Consider the following 27,671-nt stretch of genomic DNA (forward strand, 5'->3'; position numbering starts at 1 on the left):
CTTTATTTGTTTTTTTTGAAACCTTTAAAAATCCAAACTCATTTTTCCTTCATGAAACAACATCCCATTCAACAAAAACTCAACGAGTTTTATTTTAACATTTAATGTACATGGAATTACAAGCAGCCTCCATTATGAGGACTAAAACTTACTGCTTTGGTGTGTATATCTCTTCGTAGAGTCTTTCCTTGATGCTTCCATTTAGATTACACTTCAGACTCCTTTGAAGTATACTTGCACCGTCTCTTGTCTGGTGTTCTGTCTTGTGTTCCTTTTTTATATCCTTCACTCCAAACAAATCTTTCTTTGAGTTTATGATGCCTCACCTGTGTGGCTTCACTATAACACTATTCTGCATTAGTTGTGAGGATTTTCTCCCAATCTATATAAGCTTCTTTAATATGTAAGCAAGGAAGCATGAACACAAGGAAGATGCACGGGTGTGCAGTAATGGTGCACACTTTGTACACAAATTCTGATTGCATACTATGTGGCAGGTCTAAATTGTCCCTTTAAAAAGCCCTTGGCCTTTATTACATTATATTAGCTATTAGGTGTGCAGTGCCTTTTGTTAGTGGCTCATGAATTGCTGAAGTGTGCTTCAGTGACTGTGATCCCACAGCAGATTTGAAAAATAAGCTCAGCAATTTCCAAACATCTCAGAGGAGCTCTGTATAACCCTTGTACCCCTATAATCATTACCTTGGGATAGCAATCCTGTGGAAAGCAATTCCAGTGTTAACAAATGAGTCTTCTGTGGGGCGCTTAGTGGCTGTTAAAGAACAGCCCACTTCTGAATTCAGGCTATCTTATGGTAGATTCAGAAGACAGACTTCTCAGATTGCTAGGCCTGATTTCCATAAGCAGCGATTATCCTTCAGAGATTATGTACCATCAGCAGTACACCTCTGGACAATGAACAATACAAGTCCCCCTCCAAGCGTTTTATTATTTGAAATGTACTTTGAAATAATTTTGAGTTACAATAGTGTCTTCTTGTTTCGCCAATGCCACTGAACTCGCATCTTATGCAAGGCTTACGTTCCACAGATGGCACGTAAAGCTGAAATAATGTTCCAAGGGGTATCCCTTGGAACCGCCATGTGAGTCATCTGTATGTAGAGAATATCTAGAATAGTTTAATAGGCCTAATATCAGGTTTAACACAAAGAGTGTGACAAATGGGTAGATGTAAATAGCACGCTGTTTCAATCAATCAATCAATCAATTTATTTATTGCATTAGCCCTATGGCCATAGCACATAGTAAAAGACCAGGCAGTAGCCTGACACGATTATACAGAGAATACAACAGTTAAAACAATTGGGAGTAAAATCAAACAGGTTAAAACAAAATAAAAATAAGGATAAAAATAAAAAGCACTAGCAGGCATGACAACAATCTCCATGTTGGGAATATACATAAGACTAAGGCTAGGGGAAGTTGGCCAAAAAGGTGGTTCTGAGTTTCAGGGCCTGTAATATGTAGATGGCCACTCCACGTGAAACCAAGGGGTTGGCATCCACCAGTAGATATTTCATGCGGTCAACATCCCTGGCGATAGTCGGCGGGATTAGAGAGAGAAGGCTGGATCTTATTGAGGCATGTAGTGGGCAGTAGATGAAGAAGTGAATAAAGTCCTCTATCTCTCCATTGTTGCATGGGCAGAGTCGAAGATCCAGAGGGGTATTGGAAAATACACCCTGTAGGAATGCTGTAGGAATGGCATGGAATCGAGCCAGTGTAAAGGCCCTTCTCAGCGTAGGATCCAGCAGATCACTCAGATAGTGGGCCAGAGATCTAACTACCTTCACACGAGGGAACCACGTGGAGAGTCTGGCCGCATTAGATAGTTCTTGATCAAGGGCAGCGTCCCTAGCAAGAATCCAGTCGCAAATTTTGTCCTTGTCCCATGAGGATAGGGCTGCGAAGTCTGGAAGGGAGTAGCGGTGACAAATGGACTCCATGCCTCTTGACCAGGTGCTGCTGCCGGTGAAGGCTAAGAAGGCTTGTTTGGCTAGTAGAGAGTTTGGAGTTTCAGCAAGCGATTTGTAAAAGGTAATTATCCTGATGTGGGCTCTTGCTACGATGGATGATAGGCCCAGTTCCATTCTCAGTTGAGCCGCCATTGTCCATTAGGGAGGCCCAAGATTTTTCTTGCCAATAGGTTTTGCAAGGACTCCAATCTTTGTAAGATATTCAGATTCCATCCCCAAATTTCCACCCCATAGAGCAACATAGGGGGTATTTTGCTTAGGTAGATCTTTCTGATTGGTACCACCAGCTGCCCACCTTTTGCGAAGAAAAATTTCACCAGGGCACCCACGGTTCGGCGAGCGGCCAGGATGGTCGTGTTTAAATGGGCTGTCCAGGATGATCTGTGGTGGTAGGTAATGCCCAGGTATTTAAAGACTGAGCATTGGTCAATGGTGTGGCCTGCAAGATTCCACGATGGATTTGGTTTTAGCGTGCCAAAGGGGATAATTTTGGTTTTAGAAAAGTTAATTTTTAGGAAGTTTTCTTCGCTGTTTCAATAAGAAATGCAAGTGTCTGTGCTTTGGTAAGATGAATTAACAGCATCATTAATACTTAAGGAATCTCTAGCCAACAGTGCCCAAAGGGACCTGTAGGTTGTCCTTGACCAGAGGTTGGCAACCTACAGCCCATGGGCCAGATCCGGCCCATGAGCCTCCTGGAACCGACCCATGGCTGTTCCGTGGATTGGCATGGGGGTTCCGCACATTCCCCCCCCTGAAAAAAACCCGGCACCATTTTATTTTTTGGTGCCATTTTCCTCCCCTCTCCCTCACTGCAGCGGAACCTCCTCCCTCCATCCTCCCAGTGCAGCCATAGGCCAATCGCCCGCAAAGGATTGATACCCCAGCCAATGGGCGGGCGACTGCGCATGGCCATGGGCTGAGCAGGGTCAGTGCCATTTGTAGCTGAGCAGCCTACTGCTTGCCACCTCCTCCCGTGATGCCTCCACCCACGCATCCTGTGCCTCTTCCTCTGCCTGTGCCTCCTCTGCCTCCGCCACCCGTGCTGCCATGGCCCATGCCTCCTCCTCTGCTCCTGCCTCCGCTGCTGCCACCGCAGCTGACAGCCCAGCACAGGAGTGGAAGCTCCACCCGCAGGGCGAGCACTCCAGCCCCCTCGCCAGAGCTTCCTCCGTTGCCGCTGCTGCAGTGTGCATAGGAATTCGTTAATCCTCCCCAGAAAAAGTCCGGCCCATCACAAGGTCTAGGGCCGGTGGACTGGCCCACGGCTCAAAAAGGTTGCCTACCCCGTCATTCCCACCACCCTTCTGAGTAATACCCCTCCCCACTCCCTCACTATATTTAAGGATCTGGTGACTTCTGTTTCAGTGTATCTGAAGAAGTGTGCATGCACACGAAAGCTCATACGAAGAACAAACTCAGTTGGTCTCTAAGGTGCTACTGGAAAGAATTTTCTATTTTGCTATGAATAAATAAATCTCCATTATTGTCGGGGTATGGTTGCTGGAGCTCCTCGTGCACGGCCTTGGATTGGTTATGCACGAGGTACCAGTTGCGGGGAAAGTGGCCAGCGTTCCGCGTGCTTTTGAGCACGGTCGCCGGCCAAGCCTCACAGTCTGAAGGATGATGAGTAAGCCAATTGAAGACTCTGATGGTGTGTGAGTTCCTAGTTGCCTTCTTTAAAGAAACGTTGCCTCGTGAAATAAAATTTGTACCCTGACTCTGAATAGGCGGACCGATTTACAGAAAATTAAAATTTTACTTTACTCCCCCGTTAACCCCAAAGGAAGACAGACACCGGTAGTATCTTTAGTGGCTTCGGCAGAACCCGCGTAGGCTCGTCCCCTAAGCTAAGTTCTCCTAAACTTAAAGACCCTGCGCGCCCAATCTTCCGCGAGGCTAACTAAATAAACTAAAACCGAAATATCTTCCGCGGGCCTAACCCTAGGCTAACCTAAAGAAAACCTAACTAAGGCTAAACCGAATGATCTTCCGCGATCTAACTCTAACTAAAGAAAAACCCATCCAACCCGTCCAGCCCGCTCCTAGCCCCTTAAACTAAACTTGACTTCAACTAAAACCCAACTAAAAAGAACATAAGAAGAACGTGCGATCTCGTGCTACTCTCTCTACCTAAGCGGGGTGCCTCTGCCTTTTATTAGGGAACAAACGTGACATCATCATAAGTACTTTAACCAATAAAATCACTGTTGCTGCCCTCCAAAAGGCGGGGAAGCAGGTTTAACGCTCATTAACAACTTTGAACATGACCGGATCTACAAAATAAAGGCGGATTAATCTTGTAAGTGAATCACACTATTCATTCATGCTTTCACTTTCACTTTTGCGCGCAATTATACCAAAAGTAGACCTTAAAAAACCCATAAAATAACCAATAAATTATGAATCCATGGCGGATCCGTGAAACGTATTCCGACATATCATCTTTCTTTTTTTGTTTTAAATTAAATTATTTTTGATTTAGTTATATAAAAAAAAGAAGGTTAGAGATATCATAAGCATTTATCTAACACAAACATTACCATTTGTTTTGATATAAACCTCGACATGAAAAGGCAGAGCGTCAACAGTGCCAACAGTGTCCACATCAAAACTGTGATATAAACACTGGCAACACTATCAACATCCATCCCCCCCATAAGAGGAAATACTTGTACAATAATGTAACAATAAAATCGTGAAAATAACAAACCACTAGCCAAACATAAAAAGTGATCGATCCGATACACTGTAAACCTTTTTAGGTATATATAAATACTTCAATATGTAGTGTAACACAACAAATCATCTTATAAGCATATATACTTTCGCGTGCAGCGTAAAACAACAAATTACTCCCCAAACACAAGAGAGGACCTGATGCAGGTCCAAAATTAAAAATAACGGATAACGACTGCCCAAACATAAGAGAGGTCCCGATCCGGGACCCAAAATTAAAGTATAACTAGAGCTGGGGCTACATGGCCTACCCAGACCCCTCCCCCATTTTTTTTAATTTTTTATTTGGAAAACTTAAGTAAAATGGATAAGGCAACATAAAGGGTGTGTGGCACTGAGGCTACAGAATCGAGGGAACTTTCAGGAAGACAGATTCTGGACTTACCACAGCGACCACAGGTAACGGGGAACTAGGGTCCGATTCCAGAAAGGGGATTTAAGGCACCTACGTACAAGTGGTTTGCGCCACAAGAGGGGATTTAAGCTACCTACATAAAGGTGTCCCAGCCAGGATGAGGATTTAAACCATCTACACAAGGGTTTCCAGCGAAACGATATTAGATTTAAACCAGCTACATAAGGGTCTCCCATTAACAGCAGGAAACAGAGTGAAGGGAAAAGCTGGGAACCTGGTTTACTGCCAAAGGTAGCATATAGAGGGGGAATCTTTAAAATAAATAGGGGTACCAAAAGGGTAGGACGCCACCAGACTTGACATATATATCTTGAACAAATCCGAGAATGACCAATTCTTTGACCAAAGGAAATATAAATGTTACCACATTTTGAACTACAACTTTTGCAAGCACAACGTGGAGATTTAGGATTATTGAAATAAAACATATATATATAAATATATCTATGACTAGAACTGCACAAAGATGATGCTTTGACCTTACATAAACATTTCCATATCATCAAAATTGTGACGCTCTAAATGGAAACCATTTCAGAAAAGCTTTGCATATATAAACATCCATATCATTAATTATCAAGCTATAAGGAAAACACATGTAACATGCGAGGCGGATATTTCAAGAAGCATACAAAGGCAAATATGCAATTTTTACAAGTACAAGACAGGTTTAGAACTGCAAAATGGTGTTGGAGAGGAGGATGAAGACGATGAATGAGTTGCCGGTCGTCTTCTTCTCCGACTACACATGACCATGTAGAAGAAATAGTCCTGGAACTCAGGAAAAGTTCATGGAGCTCAGGAAAGTACTGAAACATCGAGCTCTGAAGAAACAACGATACCTGTAGAAGAAAGGAGGTTAAGCAAGCAAATCAAGGTGATCTGCTAGTGAGTGCAGGTATGGGAATAACTGAAACAAATCTAGGCAGCCAGGAACCAAGGGGCTGCCCAGAGGCAAACAAAAGGCCTAGGCAGTAGGAGGGTAAGGCAAACTGCCCAGAACTCAACTGGTGCTGTTAGTTGAGCACTTTTGAAGAATTGCTGCATTTGACACTGGAAACTAGTGCAGCCAAACAACGAGGTGGATATTCTCAACTTGGTTCCTTTGCTCTCCAAGGGCGCACACATCTGGCAGGCACCCAGACAGCCTTTTCTTCAAGGGCAACGGCAGCATACCCACGACCCCAAGTGATGAGTGGAACTGGTCCTCGCCATTCAATGTCAGGCAAGAGGCGATAAGAGACCAAAGGTCGAGGAAGCTGTTCTTCTTTCTTGAAGTGGAGATCCACTGGGGAATGAGGCTTGTTATGTGGAAAGAGAAGAAAGTTTAAGGTGAACAGCACCTTTGCAACTGCCAAAGGGATCTCCGAGGCTGGAAGGTGACGTCCTGCAGTCTGTTTGTGGAGCAGAGTTTTGAAAGTGAGGTGTGTCCTTTCAATGAGAGCTTGGCCTGTCGAATTAAACGGAATCCCGTGGGATAGGGAAATATTCCATTGCACACAAAAGTCACTAAAGGCTTGAGAAGCATAAGCCGGGCCATTATCTGTTTTAATGGCTTGAGGCTTTCCCATAACTGAAAAGGTTCTCATGCAGTGCTGTATGACGTGCCTCGCAGTTTCTCCTTTCAGGGCTGTAGCCCAAATGAAACCTGAGAAGGTGTCCACTGTGACATGCAACTTAGACATTGGAGCAAGAGCTGGGACATGTGTCACATCCATCTGCCACAGCTGATTCGCCTCCGTGCCTCGAGGATTTACAGCGTCAAATGGCAAGCAGATAGGAGACTTGGAGCACGAAGGGCAGCATGAAATAATGTCCCTTGCTTGTGACATTGGAATGTTGAAGGTCTTGTGTAGAACCTTTGCTGATTGGTGGAAAGTTTCATGGCTTGTCACAGGATTATCGAATAAGGAGAAAGCTAGAGTCCTGAGGGCAGCGTCCGCTACTGCATTTCCTTCCACCAGGAATCCTGGAAGGTTAGAATGAGAGCGCAAGTGTGCAGCAAAAAAAGGAAATGAACGTCTCTGTAATAGTTCTTGAAGCTGCGCGAACAAATTAAAGAGATTTTCGTCCATGGACGGAGACAGGTAAGCAACTGGAAGCGATGATAACAGCCTATATACATACTGAGAATCTACAACGAGGTTGAATGCTTCTGTAGCGAAAGTTTGAAAAGCGAGAATCACTGCTGCCAATTCTGATCTTTGTGCTGAAAGTTGTTTCTCCGTAAACACAGTTTTCCATTGCCCATCCTCCTTCCATGCAAGGACACCATAGGAAGAGGAGCCATCTGTGAACAGAGTTTTTGCAGTGGGAATAGGCTGAAGCACCAACATGGATGAAAGGTGATAATTTACTTGTTGCAACAAAGTGAATCTTTTATCCTTAGGAGGATTATACAAGAATGAACCGACAAAATCTGCAATAGCAATTTGGAAACTATCTGAAAACTGAATCAAAGTTAGTACTTGTTCTTGAGAGAAAGGAAGGTAGATGGAAAGCAGATCATTTCCACTCAGGCGAATTGCACGGCCTCTGCACTTAACAAGGAGATCAGCAACAGCGTCCATACTGGGGTACACATTCCTTTGAGGCGTGTGTGAGAGATGAATCCACTCCACGATTGCCACCTTTGAGGAAGTATCCGGAACATATAAAGCTGCTGTAGGCAATCTTGGTGTAGTGAAGATAGCACATGAAAGAGCGCAGTTAGCTGTTGGCACACGATCTACAGCTATTTGGTGCAGTTTTGTGTTTACCCCTTGTAAAGCAAGACGCATCTCAGAAGTGCATGGAATAACATCTGAAGGAGATGTATGTCCCTTAAGAGCAGAAAACAATGGCGAGAGTTCAGATGTTGGAACTGCTAGAGACTTTCGAGCCCAGTTTATCTGTCCTAAGAGATGCTGCAGTTGTGTCAAGGTGAAGGATTCTGGAATGACTATGCTTGGCATCTCTGGCAGGGCTGTATCTTGAAGCAGTCTGTGACCCAAGTAATGAAATGGAGCAGTGCGCTGTACCTTTTCTGGGGCAATACAAAGCCCAAAAGAGTTCAAGATGCGTGTAAGATGCTCAACATGATGCTCTGAGACCTTCTCTCCATGGATCAAGATGTCATCCATGTAATGACAAACTTCTAAGGCTGGATATTGTGCTCTGAAAGGCTGTAATGCTTTATCTACAAAGTTCTGGCAGAGAGTCGGCGAATTCACCATTCCTTGAGGGAGTACCTTCCAAGAGTATCTGGAAGCTGGTCTGGTATTATTGAACACAGGTAGAGTGAAAGCGAACTTTTCTTGATCTGCAGGTGCCAGTGGAATGGTAAAGAAACAGTCTTTAAGATTGATGATTGCAAGCTGATGGTTTCTAGGAATGAGGTTAGGGTTAGGAAGTCCACATTGAAGGGGACCCATTGGAACAATTCTTTCGTTGATTTTTCTCAGGTCTTGAAGCAAACGCCATTTTCCACTTTTCTTCTTGATGACGAAGATTGGAGTGTTCCAAGGGCTATTAGAGGGTTGCACACGATCCTGGTGTAGTAGCTCTTTGATTAGGGCCTCTGCTGCAGCGAGCTTTTCTGACGTCAGCGCCCATTGGTCGACCCATACAGGGGGTCCTTCCTTCCAGGTGAGTGGAAGAGCATGTACTGGCGCTGATTGCAAAGGCCCACATCAAAAATGTGTATGGACAACAGTTCTTGCCTTAGACAATAAGTCTCTACCCCAGAGGGTGATAGGCACATCCATGACAAGTGGACGGAGCTGCACCATGGAGCCTGAGTCTGACTGGAAGGTAATCGGATGCACGCTCTGGTGGGCGGGTTCGAAACCTCCGACTCCAAAGACTTCCTGGGTGACAGTCGTTGCCCACTGGTCAGGCCAATCCTTTCTGGCGATCACTGTGACATCTGCGCCTGTATCAAGAAGACCCTTGATCTTTCGTCCACCCATTTCTAAGACGAGATGAGGGCGTTCTTCTGTAATCTTGATTAGCGCCATTGCTGCCTGAGGAGGCAAAGAGTCTACAGGAGCTGTAGGTGTAGAAGTAAGCAAATAGAGTCTGGCAATTTCCAAACCTTTTGTTAGGACACAAGGAACAGTTGAAAATCCTGGAATCAGCAACTGCGATGAATCTGTGATTCGAACTAGGCCTGCAGTCAGTGTGACTGTGGCAGGGAGGCGATCCATCCTAGGCAGAATAAGGCAAATTGAGGTGTCTGGGAATGGACCACGAATGGATGTTGGCAATTGCTGAGCAAACCATGGATTTGAAAAATAACAGTCCTCTGTTAAGAAGAGTGGTATACCTGGGACAGAAGATTCTTCTTGTTCTTCATTGGCAGTGTCTGAAGACATCTTTTTGGCTTCGGGTTTTTTTGCACTGCTGAAGTTGGCAACTCTGAAGTTGCTTGGCGTTGAGTTGGCAAACTTGAGGTTCTTCCGTTGGTAAGAGTTGCTGATGCTGTTGAACCTGTTGACATTCAGGCAGTTGTGCATCAAACTGGCAGGATGGAACTTCCTCTTTGACGCGAGGCAGTGATTGTGGCGGGCTGAGCTTAAAAGCTGGAGGTGACACAAAGGTGTGGACATTGTTAACTGGAGTGATGTTTAAGCTTCCACAAGAGGGAGCTGGCTCACTCACTTGTATTCTTTGGCCACATGGGAAAGTGATCATCAGCTGGGCTGCAACTTGAACACTGCTGTTTCACCAAGGGCAAATGTCCTTCGATGACAGATTGACCTTGACTCAATGGTGAGGTAAAGCTCAGGTGCTGCGAGGTTGACCTCAGTAGGATGTTTTCTCAATGTAGAGGGCAATTCTGCGATCAGAGACTTGACTGTGATTGCTTGCTGTGAAGCAAGGTTGACATCAGCTGGAACTGAAGGGCAGTCAGCAGAAGGTGAACTGAATGCTGTGTTCTCTACTGGAACCTTTGAATAGGTAAGGCAGATGATGAAACCTCTGGAACCTGAATGCTTGATGAGGTCACATCTTTTCTCTGGACATCTGAAGAGTAGATATCTCTCTGGATCACTCTTTTTTCCTGATGACCTGGATAAGGAGTAGCATTGTTCACCTTTCTGGGATGGTTGACCTTCATGATGTTCTTGACTTGCACCCTATTGTTTTACCGGGGCCGGGGCGCGGCCCGCAGAACCGTTTCCCTGAACTGGAGATGAGGTAGGTGATGTGTTTTGTGGATTCAAGCGACAATCATTTGCCCAATGAAATCCTTTCTGACAGATGGGACATCTCTCTGGCGGCTTGGCAGAAGGCCTTGGCGTTGTTGTGCACTGCGACCGGAAATGCCCATCGCCTCCACACCCATAGCACTTCTTGACTGGCGTAGAGCTGTCTTGACGTGGCATCTGTACCGCAGCTGCCAAGAGCTGTGCTTTGTAGGAGTGGGTACCGACATTCTGGCAGACGCGTAGCATCTCAGTCAATGTGGCATCTGGACGAGCTGCAACTGCTGTTAGGGCATTCTTGCAGTCATCATTGGCATTCTCAAAGGCAAGTTGTTTCGTCAGCATGTTTTCTGGCATGACGATCTTCTATCTGGCGTTCCACTGCAACAATCAGGCGATCCACGAAGTCCCCATAAGGTTCTTTTGGACCTTGCCTAACTGCAGCGAATCCTGATACTGAGCTAGGCATCTGTGCGATTGGGTAGTCTGCGCCAAGCTTTGACTACAATGTCTGCTATGGTGACAAGTGCAGCATCAGGTATGGCTAGCTGTTGATTGAGATTGGAGTAATGTCCTGATCCTGTGAGCATATCTTCTGTGGCAAGTGGCGTTGCACGTCTGGCTGCTACTTCTTTCCACTCTGCAGGCACAGAAGAGCATCTGTAGGCGACAGGAAGGTGCGAAGAATCAACTTCCAATCAGATGGCAGAAGTCTACTAGTGGACAGTCCTTCAAGTAAACTTCTAGTATAAGGAGCTTGAAGTCCATTTTCGCGTATGGCTTTTCGCAGTTCACGTAGTGTTTCAAAAGGAATGGCTTGATATCTTGCAGGTTGTCCTCCATTGGCACGAATCACTGGAAAGATGTGCATTGGATCAGCACTAAAATCTATTTGTCCCAAAGCTGCTTCTAAGCTTGAGTTCTGCAGATGGGTTGCATTGCTGTTGGATCTGTAGGTGGCATCAGTGAGTTTAAATCTTCTTGATGCTTTCCAAATGATGGGCCACTAGATGGCGCTAAAGAGTCTTTGACATCTGGATGCCTTGAAGATGGCTGACTATGAAGACAAGATGGCTGACTTGAAGTTGGACGAAGACAAGATGGCTGACTTGAAGTTGGATGAAGACAAGATGGCTGACTTGAAGTTGGAGCATAAGGTTGTTGGCTCTGTACTGCAAGTCCTGGCATCTGGATCATCATTGTTTGGCTTTGCTCTTGTCTTGGAATCTGCATTGGCATTGGAGGTGCTGAAGGGTTGGTAAATTGCTGTTGTGCTGCTTGCCATTGAAGCTTGGATTGCTGTTGATTGGAAATCAGCTTGCTGCAAAACTGGAGCTGCTGGCTTGAGCGCGGCCTGCAGGGCAGCAGGGTTTGCTGGCAAAAAGGCTGCTTGCTGCTGCTGCTGCTGGATCGCTGGCAAAAGCGCGGCTTGCGATGGAGGAAGCGGGACCGTTGCTTGGAGCGAGGTCCGCGGCTGCTGCTGACTTGAAATCGCTGGCTGGTAAAAGGCCTGCGATGACTGCTGAGCGACTGGCGGTGGGGCAGTTCGCGGCGGGGCTTGAAAGGCCGACGGCGTCTGCTGCACCGGCACAGGCGGCAATGAATCTGGCAATGACAAATTGGACAAGGCGAGTGCGTGTACGACAACGGGGCCTGAACTGGCTGCTGCGAGGGGGGCCGAAAATGGCACAACCGCAAGCGGCAGCACAGGGGCACTATTAAAAGCAGTATTTCCTAAATTCACTGTTCCATTAAGCAAAACATTTCTTGGAGCGATTTGTTGAAAGCCGTTTCTTACTTTGCTCCATACTAATTGTACAGGAATTCCGATTTTCGGGTTGGCCATAAATTCTAACCCGATCCTTTCCCATGAGGCTAAATCTTTCGTTCCCTCCTTAGGGACCCAGGGACAAATTTCCCCAATGGTTTTAACTAAAGCTCTACTTCTGATTCAGAGACAGGGTGACCATTTCTTTTCAAAAGGTACAATAAGTCTTCACAAAATTTTACTTGAGCAGTTGAGAGTGAGGAGCCCATTTTTTAAAACACTTTTCCAAAACTTTTCCTCCCCCACCCGTAGGCTTCTACTAGGGGACACCGGTTCTACCGTAGGCTTTAACCGAAAAAACCTGGCACCCGTAGGCTTTAGCCAGAAAACCTCCGCCCCCACCCGTGGCTTCTACTAGGGGCTACCGGCCCTACCCGTAGGCTTTGACCGAAAAACCTGGCACCCGTAGGCTTTAGCCAGAAAACCTTTCCCTCCCACCCGTAGGCTTTTTCGGGAGACACCGGCCCTACCCGTAGGCTTTGACCGAAAACCCTGCGCACCCGTAGGCTTTAGCCAGAAAACCTTTCCCTCCCACCCGTAGGCTTTTTCGGGAGACACCGGCCCTACCCGTAGGCTTTGACCGAAAACCCTGGCACCCGTAGGCTTTTGCCAGACCCTTCCCACCCGTAGGCTTTAGGGAAGACCTTACTCTGCCCGTAGGCTTACACTAAACTCCTTGCCGCTCTACCCGGGGACCCCTTGGGGCAAAATACACGCGCGCGACTTCTATTTACACTACTTGGGCAAGCGGTGGATTCGCGCTACTGCAGCGAAATCCTAGATAAACCGGGCCGTTATACCTCACCTCTCAATGTCTGTTTCCGAGCCACTTCCGATATGTTGCCTTTAACCGGAGTCTTCGTGGAAGCGATTTTTGACTACGCTTTGCCTCAGAGAGGCACCACTTGTCGGGGTATGGTTGCTGGAGCTCCTCGTGCACGGCCTTGGATTGGTTATGCACGAGGTACCAGTTGCGGGGAAAGTGGCCAGCGTTCCGCGTGCTTTTGAGCACGGTCGCCGGCCAAGCCTCACAGTCTGAAGGATGATGAGTAAGCCAATTGAAGACCTCTGATGGTTGTGTGAGTTCCTAGTTGCCTTCTTTAAAGAAACGTTGCCTCGTGAAATAAAATTTGTACCCTGACTCTGAATAGGCGGACCGATTTACAGAAAATTAAAATTTTACTTTACTCCCCCGTTAACCCCAAAGGAAGACAGACACCGGTAGTATCTTTAGTGGCTTCGGCAGAACCCGCGTAGGCTCGTCCCCTAAGCTAAGTTCTCCTAAACTTAAAGACCCTGCGCGCCCAATCTTCCGCGAGGCTAACTAAATAAACTAAAACCGAAATATCTTCCGCGGGCCTAACCCTAGGCTAACCTAAAGAAAACCTAACTAAGGCTAAACCGAATGATCTTCCGCGATCTAACTCTAACTAAAGAAAAACCCATCCAACCCGTCCAGCCCGCTCCTAGCCCCTTAAACTAAACTTGACTTCAACTAAAACCCAACTAAAAAGAACATAAGAAGAACGTGCGATCTCGTGCTACTCTCTCTACCTAAGCGGGGTGCCTCTGCCTTTTATTAGGGAACAAACGTGACATCATCATAAGTACTTTAACCAATAAAATCACTGTTGCTGCCCTCCAAAAAGGCGGGAAGCAAGTTTAACGCTCATTAACAACTTTGAACATGACCGGATCTACAAAATAAAGGCGGATTAATCTTGTAAGTGAATCACACTATTCATTCATGCTTTCACTTTCACTTTTGCGCGCAATTATACCAAAAGTAGACCTTAAAAAACCCATAAAATAACCAATAAATTATGAATCCATGGCGGATCCGTGAAACGTATTCCGACACATTATGTGCCCCCCATACACACACCTTTGTCATCCTCCTCCACAGGCTCGGCCAAAGGTGTGCCAAAGAGTGGTGACCTTTGGGGGCAAGGTACTGTAAGTTTTCCTTCTGTTTTTTGGTCCCACATTATGGTGTGAGCCAACTGACTCACACCATAGGGCGGGACACAAAAAAACTCCACCCTTTTGGTTCTGTGCTCTGACATGGCCAGAGCATGAAGCCCAAAATGGGACATCAGGGATTGGGATCAGAAGTTGGGGCAGCTTCTGTCAATCTGGGATGTCCCACTTAAAATAGGACAGTTGTGCAGGATGATTTTATTGGCCTACCAAGGCTGCTACTGTGAGAGGAAGTAACCATGACGCTATCAACTTTTATTGCACTCTGCACTTGTTTGTCCTATCATGATGAAAATTCACATTTTTTGTGATCAAATATACTTTATTCTTTACTAATGAAGTGCAGAGATCAATGAGTCCTGCTGAGTAAATATGAGAAAGAGCAGCAGGGTCACTTGCTATCGTCTTATTTTGATGATAATTTATTATTCACTTAATTAGCTAAATGGTTTTCTTGAGCCAATAGGGAGTAATTTGAAAAATATTCATACTCGTATTATTTCAATAGGTCATTTGTAGCAATCAAATAATGAAACTGAAGTTCCCTTTATTGGAAATGAAGTGTATTAAAAGTAAATCCACAGATCAAAGGCCAAACCAAAATGTATTGGCAAAGTGAAGAGCATGGATGTAGTACAGTACACAGAAGATGAATATGATAATCCTTCATGGTTTGTCTATGTCTGCATGTTTGTTATAAGTATTTTTAAACCACCCTTCTACCATGTGTCTTTGATAGCATAAAAACCAAATAAGAATGTAATCATCATCAACATCATCATCATCATCATGATTTGAAATTATACTCTACTTGATATATTGAGAGCTTGATATTGAGAGCTTGAAAAATGTGGGGATTCTGTGACTGGGAGAAACTGGTTTGTTTGTGGCTTTTTCCTATGGAGTCATTAACAAATGTATTTTGGAAAGAGAAGAGTATTCTAATCATATTGTGCAGCTACCGTTCAGGGAGTAACACAGGTAGTAAATGCTTGCTAATGCATTTTGTATTCTTGGCAGTTCCCACAGGATTGCACTATGGGGTTAACGCCGGGTAAGCTGTGCAAACAAATTGCTCTGCATTACCAAACTGGTCAGAGGTGGTAGGGGGTTATTCCTCAGGCAGTCAAAATTAGATAAGTTATATTCAGTGAGAGAGGCAAGCATCAGGCATTATAACAATCCCTTGCTTTTATACAGGTGGATAATTCTCATATTTCTGGGGTTAAGTGGAAAAAGCAATTTCAATAGAACAGGAAATCCCTCATGCACAACTTATATCTCTTCATTTATATTTGCTTTAGTCACTGTGTGTACTGCATTGCAATCCAGCCTTTTAAAAAGGATCATATCACCCACCCAAGCCATAAAAGAAATGTACAGGTATTAGCTAATAGGGCTGCTGAATTACTGGATTTATTCAGTCTCTTTTTTGGGCTGTCTGAGTAATAAGAGAGTGTTGTTAACCTCTGAGAGTTCAGTCTATAGTTACACTTTTAAGAGCCAAAGTTAGTTTAGCATTGCATACTGAATGATGATTTCTGATCTCATTCACAGCAACATAAACAGTGTACATCTGTTCAATAGAATATAAAAGATACAGAATTGATAGGGTAGTTTCTCCTAGGTTCCAAGCTTTTGACTTGCAATATGGGGACCAAACTAGATAAGTATGAGGTACATGTCCAATCCCCTGATATTTTGATATTTTGTTTTAAGCTACTTTGACAATATGTTTGAAAGGTAGTATAAAATATTATTATTAAATTAAAAATCAGTCACAGGAGGCTGCCAATAACAGCACAGGACTGCTTAATCGCTTCCCCTCCTATGTGCATAGTTCCTGGGTGAAGGAGAAGTACTTGAACAGGGGACTTCCTGTAGAGCTGAAGGGGAGGGGGAGGAGTGTGGTTCTGGAGGCCAATAATACATGCAAAACATGTTCAACCAGAAACACTTGCTACCTAAATAGGGCTTTTATTTTATTTTTGCTTTAGTGATTGGTACATCCCCAACTTACCACTTTGTCATTTTCTTTCAGTATGCGAAATGTAAAGAGTTACTTCCTTAGATTCAGAGGCATAGCCAAGTGAACATATTGTTCATATTATCACTGGCAGCCCCTAAAAATGAGGATTTATTAGTGCCACAAATTATACTGTTGTGACTCCACTAGGAAAATTCAAGCATATTTAAAGGGAGGGGGGGAAACAGAGTAATTGAGATTTTAATTCATTCAAGACAGACCAAAAGTATATAGAACAGAAGGATTTGAAACAGCTCTTTTATGCACAGCCACCTTTCTCCTGCAAGAGAACAGAGGCCACAGATGCTCATTTTGCGGGATTGGATGGCAGAAATTCTTTGGCAGAATGAAAATGTGCATCTTACAAAAAGTGGCCATGAAGAATAGAAGAGAAAAATATCTCTCATAAAATACAAGGGAGTGTGTCAGAATACTAAATTACCAGCAAACCAATTTCTCTATTTGCTTCCTTCAAAGGAAGGTTCACATAAAAGAACCAGAGCAACTAAATACCTGAAAATTAGGGCAAATGCAGATGAGGTCAAGACACTTCTAGTCCACATAAACATACATGTGAGCTGAATGTTAAAGAAACAATGTCAAATGCAAATTGGAATGCCTATGTACATTGTATCAGTGATGGGTGATTAATGGGCTCATCCACACATCCGTTGCCTCCCTGGTTTTCCTCCAGAAAACCCCCAGTTTATTGCTGAATCAGACCATTGTTATTTGTTCTGATTCAGAGGTAAAGAGTGAGTTTTCCAGGGGAAAGCTGGGGCAAACACAAAACCACTCAGACCTGTGCTTTCTAGGCAGAGGACAAGCAGAAGTGTGGGCAAGCCCAAGGTCAAGGCTGGGAAGTAGGAGAAGCAGTGAGCTGAATTTATGCTTGTTGCCACTGTTTGAGCTCAATGAACCAATAGGTCTTCCACTATAGGAACTGTGGACTTCCATTAATAGCCAACTTTGCCAAGTATTTATAGATATATAGATATAGATAGTGTGTGTGAAATTGAATTGAAGAATCCTGAGTACTTACTGTTAACCTATTATGTAAATCTTGTTTATTAATATTTTGATTTACTATGTAAATCTTCACAAGATGAAAATATTACCATTTCTGATTTAGGGAATCATGTCTGAACAGGCCTGTCACATGAAGCCATCAAGGACCAATTGGACCAGCACTCCCAAAGCAAAAGCCTCTTCTTCCAGCACCCCTTTCTGAAAAAGGAAGAGGCCTGTCATCCCATCCAGATTAACATTAAGAGATTGATTATTACACTTCTTCCATTGGGTGTTCTTTCCCCTTCATTGAATGAATCCAGTCAATGAGGGATCACAATTTAGGTTTTATGCATTAGTATATGTGGTATAAGTTGAGGCTCCAGTACTTTGGCCACCTCATGAGAAGAGAAGACTCCCTAGAAAAGACCCTGATGTTGGGAAAGATGGCAGGCACAAGGAGAAGGGGATGACAGACGATGAGATGATTGGACAGTGTTCTCGAAGCGACTAGCATGAGTTTGGCCAAACTGCAGGAAGCAGTGAAAGACAGGCATGCCTGGTGTGCTCTGGTCCATAGGGTCACGAAGAGTCGGACATGACTGAACAACAACAACATATGTGGTTTTCATAATTTGTAAGGTATTTTTAACCTTCTGAAACCTCCTGGTGTCAGTTTCAATGAAGAGTGGTATAAAATTGCCAAATTCCAGTCTTGCTTCCAAATACATTGAAACCTGAACTAGGGCTTCATTGTCTGATCTTAAACTTTGGGGAAATCCATATGCATTTCCCTGAAATGATCCATGTTGAGTTTTATAGGTTCAAGCCACCGTATTGCCTTGGGCTAAGTAAAACTGGTAACCTATGCAACTTTATAGCACAGGTGTAAAATGACTAGGCTAATTCTCACACATTGGGCAGATGCATTCTTCACCTGTCTAAGTTTCTGAATTATAGTCAAGCAGAACACATTACAGTAGGCCAATCCACACATTGTAGCTTCCACAGAGATAATTGAGACCATGATAAAAGTATCTAGTTTCCAGCAGGGATTCCTTAGCAGATCTTAGTTCCAATCTTTTACATGAACTCTAGCAATAAGACCTAACTCAAATTAATCTCTGAGCTGAACACTGAATCATGCTAGGGGGTTCTGAATTCCCTCTAACAATCAGTACCTATTCTTACGAATGACCTGAAAACAAAAAAACAAACATTTTTAAAAGCATATCCCTAACCATTTCCAATATATTGTACCTCTCACTGTGAATTGTTTTTCAAAATATTTCCTGGCTGTTTCTAGCCTACAGGGAGCTAGAGAAAAATCCCTACTTGGTATTGGTACCGAAATGAGATGAGGGAGGCAGAGATTTGTGAAGAAGTTTATAATAGTCACAAACCTATTTCTGTTAAAACCCACACTAATAGGATTTCTGTATTTCCCCTTTGGAACCTTCATTTCGTTGTTTTTTATTCATACTCCTAGCTAACTTTTTCCTATTAAAGGCAGAGTAACTTGTCTGACAACATCAGAATTCTGTGTATCTGGTCTGTTTCCCAAAACTCCAAATGTCATGTGGGCTTTTTACCTTAAACTTACTGTAGTATTCCTCTCTCTTTTTGTTTTAGTCTTTGTCCTTATAATCTGCAAAAGCAGCTGCAAAAACAAGAACAAACCAGGAAATGCACGTTAAGTAGAATGTCACTCACTGTGTGCATTATCAGCAGGAATTCAGAATGTAATCTGTTTTATACAGTGTGTTAATAAAGCAGATCACATTTTTATTTACCTATTTGTCAAAAAGCATAAGAAATGGGCTGCAGCATGAATGTAGTTATAGCTCAATTAAGCTAGAATTAATCTGATTTCCCCTTTTTTACATGTGTGTGTTTGTGTGTGTGTGCTGGAGGAAACAGAAATAATACTGCAGTACCATCACCCAATTCATGCTTCTTACATTCTTAAAATGGAATTCACACGAACAACATACCGTATTTTCCGGTGTGTAAGATGACTGGGCGTATAAGACGACCCCCAACTTTTCCAGTTAAAATATAGAGTTTGAGATATACTCGACCGCAGATTTTCCACCCGGCGTATAAGATGACCCCCGACTTTTGAGAAGATTTTCCTGGATTAAAAAGTAGTCTTATACGCCAGAATATACAGTATGTAGGATTTTGCAAACTGCAGTTAACGGTGCTGATGCAAAGTGACCTTGCAAACAGCAAGGCAGACAGTTAAGAATACAAGTTTTCTTCACAATCCCCTAACTTTTGACTACACCTGGAGTTTCTTCCACCCTAGGTTAAGACAGTTTGTTCTTTGTGGTTGATTAAATTGTGTATGCCCCTACTGAGAGTGTTAATAGAATTTTTGTCCAATTCCAAGGAGGCTGTAAATTGCAACACATTCATGCGACACCACAGGTTGCACTCGGACAAATGATGTATATAAGCAATCCACAGGGACTTATTTAGTGGCTTTCAAGGGATGGGGGGGGGGGACTGGTTGTTGTGGTCTGGAGAATGTGACGGAAGTGGAAACTGAGAAGGTACTTCATATGTTAAGGGTCTCACCTAACATTAAGTGAAAGGGAGCAAAGCAATGGCAATGAAGTTGGATCTCCACAGGAGTGGACCTCTGTTCCATGAATGCAAGAATGAAAAGGGGTTGGCGCTTAGTATATTGTGAAAGTTGCTGCTAATTCATTTTACTTTTCCCATGGGAGTTGACTGCAATCTAATTTACAGGATTTGAACTGAGACGTGGTATGGTGGGTGTGAATTACCGGTAACTCCAATGGGGGGGGGGTCTTATCTTTTCTACTTAATTACTAATAATCCTATTCCATCCCGCCAAACATCTGAATTGCACTGAGCTATTGCTATAAAAATGTAATTATTCTGAAGACTTTGGTTAGTAAAACTGAAATCTACCTGGGGTTGCTTTCTTTGCATAAATCACTCTTCCTTCCTATAGCTGCTTAAAAGTGCTGACCAGAAAACAGAAGATTAAAGCTTTCTATTCTTGAAAAGGGGAACCTTTACAGTTTCTTTAACAGATGCTTCAAATTGCACAACGCATATCTTATGTCTCCAAAAGATTTTTATTAGCACAGTGTCTGGGATCACCGTTCCTCAAAACTCCTGCTCTGTCCTCTTTCTTTGTGAGCTTTCCTGCTGATTGCATGGTTGCATGACTAAAAGCATGCTGCCTTCCTGTTTGTGTACTGTCATTCATCGTCATATGGTTTCATATGAGGGAGAGGGACGCCTTGCATTTGATACTACCATCTGGGGAAGACGGCAGGGCCATGTAATGAGAAATGTCAGACATCCAATAAGCAAGAATCAAACATACCATATAGAAAATAGGGTCCTCTTCACATCAAGAATAGATCCCATCCAGCTTTACAATGAAACGAAAAGAAAAAAGTGTATGTAGTCTTTTTTTGTTAAATTGTTTTCTTACTTTTTCCTAGACTTCGCCCGGTGGTATTACCTGTCTCAGAGAGGTAAAATTTAAATCAATTTGACTAACTTTCAAAAGAAGAAGTTTCCCCCATTATGAATTTAACAATTATATAAATCGTTATTGCTGCTTTCCTACCTCTAAGGTTTTGTTTAAACCTGGGAAAAGTAGGCCAGTACTTTGAGGTGACAGCTGCTGACCTCTGGCATTCTACCATGCTCAGCATTTAATACAGAGTGAACTCTTTTGATGTGTTAGTTGCCGCAGAATATATTGTGTGATTCTACCTGTGGTAAACTGTTTCAAAATGCTGGAACAAAGACAAGCAGCTAGAGATGTGGGGTAAATCAATTCAGATCTCCCACCATTTTCCTCTACCCCATTATTAAAGTTTAGTCACAATTTGTGAGATTTCTTAGCATATCAGGAAGCACAACTTAAGAGAACATTTGCAACCACTAAACAAGCTGTATAGTAAATATTCAAAATGTGACCTTATTTCTCAAATGTGCCCTTGGTATCTGTACGTGACCATCCAAAAGAGATTATTGCCCTCTTCAGATGTTCCAGAAGCTGTCTACAATACTAATGTATTGAAACTCAGCCCTTCATCCCATAACCCTCTGTGAATTAAAAGGGGACCGTTTGAAGAGGGGACCCTGCTTCAACTTGTGTAGTTTCCCTCTGTGATGAGGAACTCTGGAAAATCAAGATTTTACAATCCAAGTCAAACAGATCCTGTTGAGATCATTGTATTTGGGGCTGGTTCTCACTACTAAATTCATCCGTACTGTCATGAATGAGGTACATGACTTTGTAAAAGAAATATAAATCTAAAGCAAGCCAGGGAGAGTCATTTCTGTGGTTGCAGTTGATTAAATTCCAGAATAAATTAGAGACTTTGTCACAAAGAGAGCACAATTCAGCAAAGCTATAGCATGCTTTGGAGAAATACAGATGGCACTGGCGGTTTATTTGAGACTTCTACCACAGCCACTCACTGTTGAAAGGGAAGATGTATTTTAAACTAGAGAACTTTAAAGAAACCACTGGTTATGTTGGCCTTAGGTTCTTTGGCTTTAAAAAACTCTGAATATAAGTTGCAGGCAAGTGGGAAGGAACCTTTAGCTAATAAGAAAGCCGCTTTCTAATGAATTTTACCTGTTATATTAGACCTTTCTCCTCTAGTGATAAATCTGCTATCCATACAGTTCATGGCAGTTTTACAACTAATGGTGGTCATTTCAAGAGCATTCTTTGCATAATTGCTTTTACATGATGAAAAGAAATTTATCATACAGGCAATGTAAAATTCATTTATCCTCACAATTGGTAATCACCCTGCATTCCTGTACAATCTAGGGATGAGCTGAAAAATTTATAGGTAATGCAATTGAGCAAGGAATCTAAATGCTCCCCATGAAAAAAATATTTGTTTTTGATAGACCAGAATTTCCCCTAAATAGTTTGAGGAAAAAGGCTTCTAATGAATGTGGTAAATCTAGGGAGGGCTTAGTTCACCAAGTCTTAATTAAGTGGGCACAAATGAGGTTCCCAATAATGGCATGTAAGTAATGCCTGCGTTGAAGGAGAAACAGAGTATATTGATGCTACTGGCAGGAGCTAGTATTATCTGAGATGGTGTCGCATAATCATGAAGACTATTTACATGGCACATCATTGCTGTGAGTCCTGGAAGACCTGCTCCCCTGCCCTCTTGGCATGGGAGGGCGGGGCCCCGACCGACTCCAGGTACAAAAGCTGAAGCTGCTGAAGAGGCCAGAGACCATCTTGGTTGTCAGTCCTGGAAGACCTACATCCTGCCTTGAAGGCCTTTTCCACCTGGGTTGGGAGGGTAGGGCCCTGACTGACCCAGCTACAAAAAGCTGAGGGTGCTGATCAAACTCTTGAGCTAGGGCGGGAGTTGTTTATTTTATTTTATTTTATATTTATTAAATTTATATGCTGCCCTTCATCCAAAGATCTCAGGGTGGTTGTTTCTTTTAGATCTTCTTATTTATGTGGAAATTGTTCAGTTTATTTGTGTCCCTTTAAATGTTTTATTTATTTTTATGACTACTTTTGTTATGTTGTAGCTATATATTTTTTTCATGTTGTAAACTGCCTTGAACCTGGTTTGAACTGTGGAAATGGAGCATACAAATAATATAATGAATGTATGCATTATTAAAAGTTGAGGAGCAGTCCATTAAGAACTTGTAGCTGATCTACCATAATCTACCCAATTGCCTTATCTGTAAGTGAAATATTCAAAACCAGCCTAGAATTCCTGGAACACATGGGCCAATGAGGCCTTATTTTTAAAATAGATCTCACCATGCCCTCCTTTAGGAAGCATTAGCTACAGATGTTATCAAATCAACTATTCACGTCTCCTACTAATATAATTTTGTTTTTAGCAAAGTCAGTTAAGATTTGAAAAAATATATTTTAAAAAACCCCACATTAGGTGTATATATATATATATATATATATATATATATATATATATATATATATATGGTATATATATATATATATAGGTATATATATATTTAAGTGGACCCAGTGGTCCACTTAAATTCAGTAAATTGAGCCTATCATCTGGGTCCGAATACTGATCTTTTTAACTGCCAATCCTGATTCTTTATATATATTACTGCTCCTTTTGTTTTTCTCTCTCTCCACATGCAGCATATACTATCCCAAGGAATCTGTTTTTAAGTAAGCTTTCATAACCTTTCTATATATGTGTTTCTTGGAAACAAACAACATCAGTTTTGTCTTTTTTAATTTCGAAAATACTTTTTTTCCATTTTATAACATCATCAATCCCCCAAGCATTAATAGGAAAAATATTTATTTTATCTATAATGAGAAAAAGTCCAGTAAATAGTAACAAAAACAAAGTTGACTGGCAACCCAACTTGGAAGCATTATTGCATTCAACTGAGTTTCCTATATTTTATAAATTATCATGAGATTCTTTTCTTGGGATTTGTTTCTTCTATCATTTCTATTACCGGAGTCGCCTCTTCCACATTCCAGACAACCACCCATTATTTGTCCATTTGAACATTAAGACTAAAAGGGTACCATATTGGATGTCTCTTTCTCTCAAATATATGGTCAATCATTTTAAGTCTCTTCTCTTTTACAATTTGTCCAAACTCGCATCTTTCAAAACCTCAATATTAAGTTTATCAATTTTTAATTCTTTTCTTGGCCTCGTTTTCTTAAAAATAGCATATTTAACTCAGAAGCTAATATATTTTACAAAAGTGTCACAATCAAGTTTATTCCATTATGCATAAAATGAAATAATTTTGTATGCCTACTCAATTATCGTTTCACACATTTGGTCTAATTCTAATAAATCTTTAAATAATAGCCAACCAGATTGTCACCTTCAATTTATTCTGGAAGACCTCTCAGCTTTAATTGTCTTAATTCTGAAACTAACTGTTCAACCTTTATTGGAAACTTATTGACCTCCTGTTTGTATAAACTGTGTTCAGTAGTAATTTCTCTTCTTTCTATAACACATTTACTTCCTTTATTTTCTTGCCCATTTGCTCTTGCATCCACACTTGGCTATGCATATCTTGAATTTTTTTATCATAAAAACCATTCCTGACAATTCATTAATTTGTCCCATAAATTTTTGATCTCTCTCTTGAAGCAATTGCTTTAAGTTATCCTTTTCTTGCTCTAGCTTTCCTATATTAATTTTTCTAGTTTCTGATCTCATAAATAATTCCTTTCCCGCTCTTTCTTCATATTTGTATAATTCATTGGAATATTCCCTTTTCTTCTGCTGTTACTTACATGATTTTGTCTTTTCCTCTATTTGACTTTCTTGTTTTTCTTCCCCATCATAAAAAAATCACAGATTTTCCCTTCGATTTCCTTCTTTCCATCCCATTCTTCCACTTATTTAGTTCTTTCTATATCATCCTATCTTAAGGAAATTCTTAATCTAATCAACAAGTATTTTAATTCATTTTAAAAATCCATTCAAATATTTTCATTACTATAATCAGCAATAATTTCTTTAAAGAAAAGAGAAAACAATATTTCTTAGTTCTTATATCTCATAAGTAATCAATACTGTTTTCATCAGATATCCCAAGAAAGCAAATTTATATAGAATGATTCCAACCAATATTATTGTTTCTATCATTAGATTACAATTATACCAGTTCATTAGTTTATACAAAAAGAGGGAATAGAAGAAAATGGGGCGGGGGTGGGGAAGAGAAAGAAAAGGAAAATGTTTTATAGAAGCCACTGCTGTGGAACTAAATAGTGTTAGGTAACAAGATTCTTAAGAGAGGTTAAGTCCCTAAATAAGACAGGTAATATTGTTGCTATTAACTATTACTGAGGATGATCCACAAGCTCCAAACTGTTCTATTCAAGTTCCTAAGACTGGTAGATTACACACAGAGAGACACAAAAAAGACAAATATTTCAAGGAATATGAAACAGGCTAGTAAATGACCAGCTAATGTATGAGCAAACATGAGGGTTTTTATGCTAACTGATTCAGGGAGATACTGTATCAATACGTATCCAAAAGATTATACCTTTTATTCTATTTCCCACATAACTTATTCAAGCATAGATATGATTCTGATCACTCGTAATCACAAATATATGTAACACAACAGTAGGACAAGTACTCATGCAGATTATAAGTGTTAGTGATAAATATAGGTAAGGAAAATATTATTACATATCTGCTGTAATAATTAGATGTGCCAGGAAGAACTCATCAATCAGAAGATATTTCTACAGGTACTGATTGAGATAATAGTAAAACATTCATTAGAGGCCATTTAATACCTATATATATGGGGGGAGAGAGAATAAAGTACAGGAACAGAATAGGGAAGATTTACTGAAGCAGATTGATAATTTGGAAACAGAACTGTGAAGCAAATTAACTGTAGACTGTTTGTATGGACTCTGCTTTTATAGACTGTTTTATATTATATGGAAATACAAATATTATATGTTGGTTTGGGGATTAATGTGGTTAATTTGTTAATCTCTGCACCAGAAAACAAAATGGGTGATGGTAGATTTCATTGAGGATAGAAAGCCTCTATCTTCTTTCGGTGTTTTCTTTTCTTTTCTTTTCTATATTTTGAAGGTCATGTATCCAGAAGCTATTTCTGAGTGTAGCTGGTGTTCAGAGATCAGATCATGGCATGATCTCAGGGGCAAACAAGAGTTTGTACAGTAGGGAAAGAGGTGGCAAGAAAGCCATACTGGGATTGTGCAGAGAATAGCCATAGATGAGCAGGGAAGGTTTTACCCCAGAAGTTAAAAAGGATTTCCATTATACGTTTGCTCCATTCAGAAACTGCTTACATGCTAGCAACCTCTCCTTGTTATTCTTATATGCTAAGAATCTTTATTTTGTCTTTCAGTAAATGTTTTTTGTCTTGATTCCTTTAAACTGTGTTGACTTAAATTTTAATTCACCCATGTCTTCAGCCAAAGCCCATGCTACTTTGAGGTGTTTTTGGGAAGCCACAAGGAAAGTTTTAGCGTGGCTGGTAAAAGGACAACCTAAAATTTCCCTTTTAGCAGGTGACAGCAAGTTCTTAAATGGGGATGAGTGGGTGAACACAAGGAGACATTCAGGTTAGGCTGGATATCCTTCTTCATTGTGACATGAGACCCAGGACTGCCAATGTGTTGTCATAGGAACATAATAAAACCCAATAGGCTCAATGCATGTTGGAAATTAGTACTTATCAAAATATTAATTTTACAAAACAAAACCTTTTGAATGGGCTAACAAAGCTGGTAAAATTATTGTATACCAATTGAAAAAAACAGAGGGATTTTGTTTATTTTCCAGATAAAGTCAGAGCCATAACTGACTTTCTCCTCTGAAGAGGAGATTTTACAGGAATTCATGATTTTTCATTCAAAGAGACCAAACAAATAAACCGCAGGAGTGGATGGTAGCTCAATTAGTCTGTAATATTTAAAATATCATAGATGATCACAGATAATAAGCAAGTTTAGAACAACACACCTTTAAAAACAAAGCACTGATGCAAATAAAAACTTTGTAAACCCCCAGACCCAAGTGAATTTTCCACTATATATACTACATTCATTCATTCATTCAATTTCTACACTGCCCTTCATCCAAAGATCACAGGGCAGTATAGACAACTGCAATAAATGAAATAATTTAGAGGAAAGCAGTATCAGATTCATAGAAAGATGTCATCATTCCTAAAGAATGCAAGGACCCTCTTTTAGTTTCAGCCTATCAACTTGTATCTCTTTTGAACATAGATTACAATATCTTCACATGTATATTAGTGAATTTCAGACATGGGTAGAAGCAATTCATATGAATCATAGGACAAGCCAATGTATAAATGGTATGGCATCTAAAAATGAGATTTTATCAAAAGGTACTAGACAGGATTTCCAACTATCTTCCTCATTATTTATACTGGCAACAGAACCCCTTGCAATTGTAATAAGGCATTGTAAAAATATTCTTGACATAAGAATTAACAAAGAAGAAGAAATTTAACTTTACACAGATGATACTGTATTAATCATTAGGGAATCATTTGCAATCATTACCTAACGTAGAAAAACACTTTTTTGCTTATGGAAATGTAGGTGGATACTAATTAATTAATTAATTAATTAATTACATTAATTAATTAATTACATCAGATTAAAAGAACAAATGTATAGACAGAATTTTTAATTTATTTATTTTTGGCTAGATGGAGTAAGTGGGGCAATCATTATATGAGTAGTGGATAAATTCCTAGTACAGTATATGGTTTTCACAATGGTTTGAATTGCTTGATTCCTTGGTTATTCTGCATCTTCATAGAATCTTCGAGTTGGAAGGGACCCAAGGGTCATCTAGTCCAACCCCCTGCCATCCTCGAGTTTAACAGTTTTGTACATTTCTGTATTGTCGCAATACAAGGTCTCATAGCACAGCCCTGAAGACAA

General features: G+C 41.4%; 1 protein-coding gene across 5 annotated transcripts in view; it reads left to right on the forward strand.

Annotated features, from left to right (window-relative positions):
* The window catches only part of KCNIP1 (potassium voltage-gated channel interacting protein 1), a 307,522-nt gene that overhangs the window by 254,280 nt on the left and 25,571 nt on the right, over positions 1–27,671 (forward strand). Inside the window, exons 2-3 of one of the 5 annotated variants that reach the window (XM_033139864.1) lie at positions 20,671–20,703; positions 23,355–23,384. The exons of 3 other annotated variants lie outside the window; for them this stretch is intronic. In XM_033139864.1, the coding sequence (XP_032995755.1) occupies positions 20,671–20,703; positions 23,355–23,384 (63 nt within the window). The remainder of the gene's footprint in view (positions 1–20,670; positions 20,704–23,354; positions 23,385–27,671) is intronic. One more of the 5 variants, XM_033139866.1, reaches the window with a different exon arrangement.

Source organism: Lacerta agilis, chromosome 2 (genome assembly GCF_009819535.1).
Source record: "Lacerta agilis isolate rLacAgi1 chromosome 2, rLacAgi1.pri, whole genome shotgun sequence".
NCBI lineage: Eukaryota > Metazoa > Chordata > Lepidosauria > Squamata > Lacertidae > Lacerta > Lacerta agilis.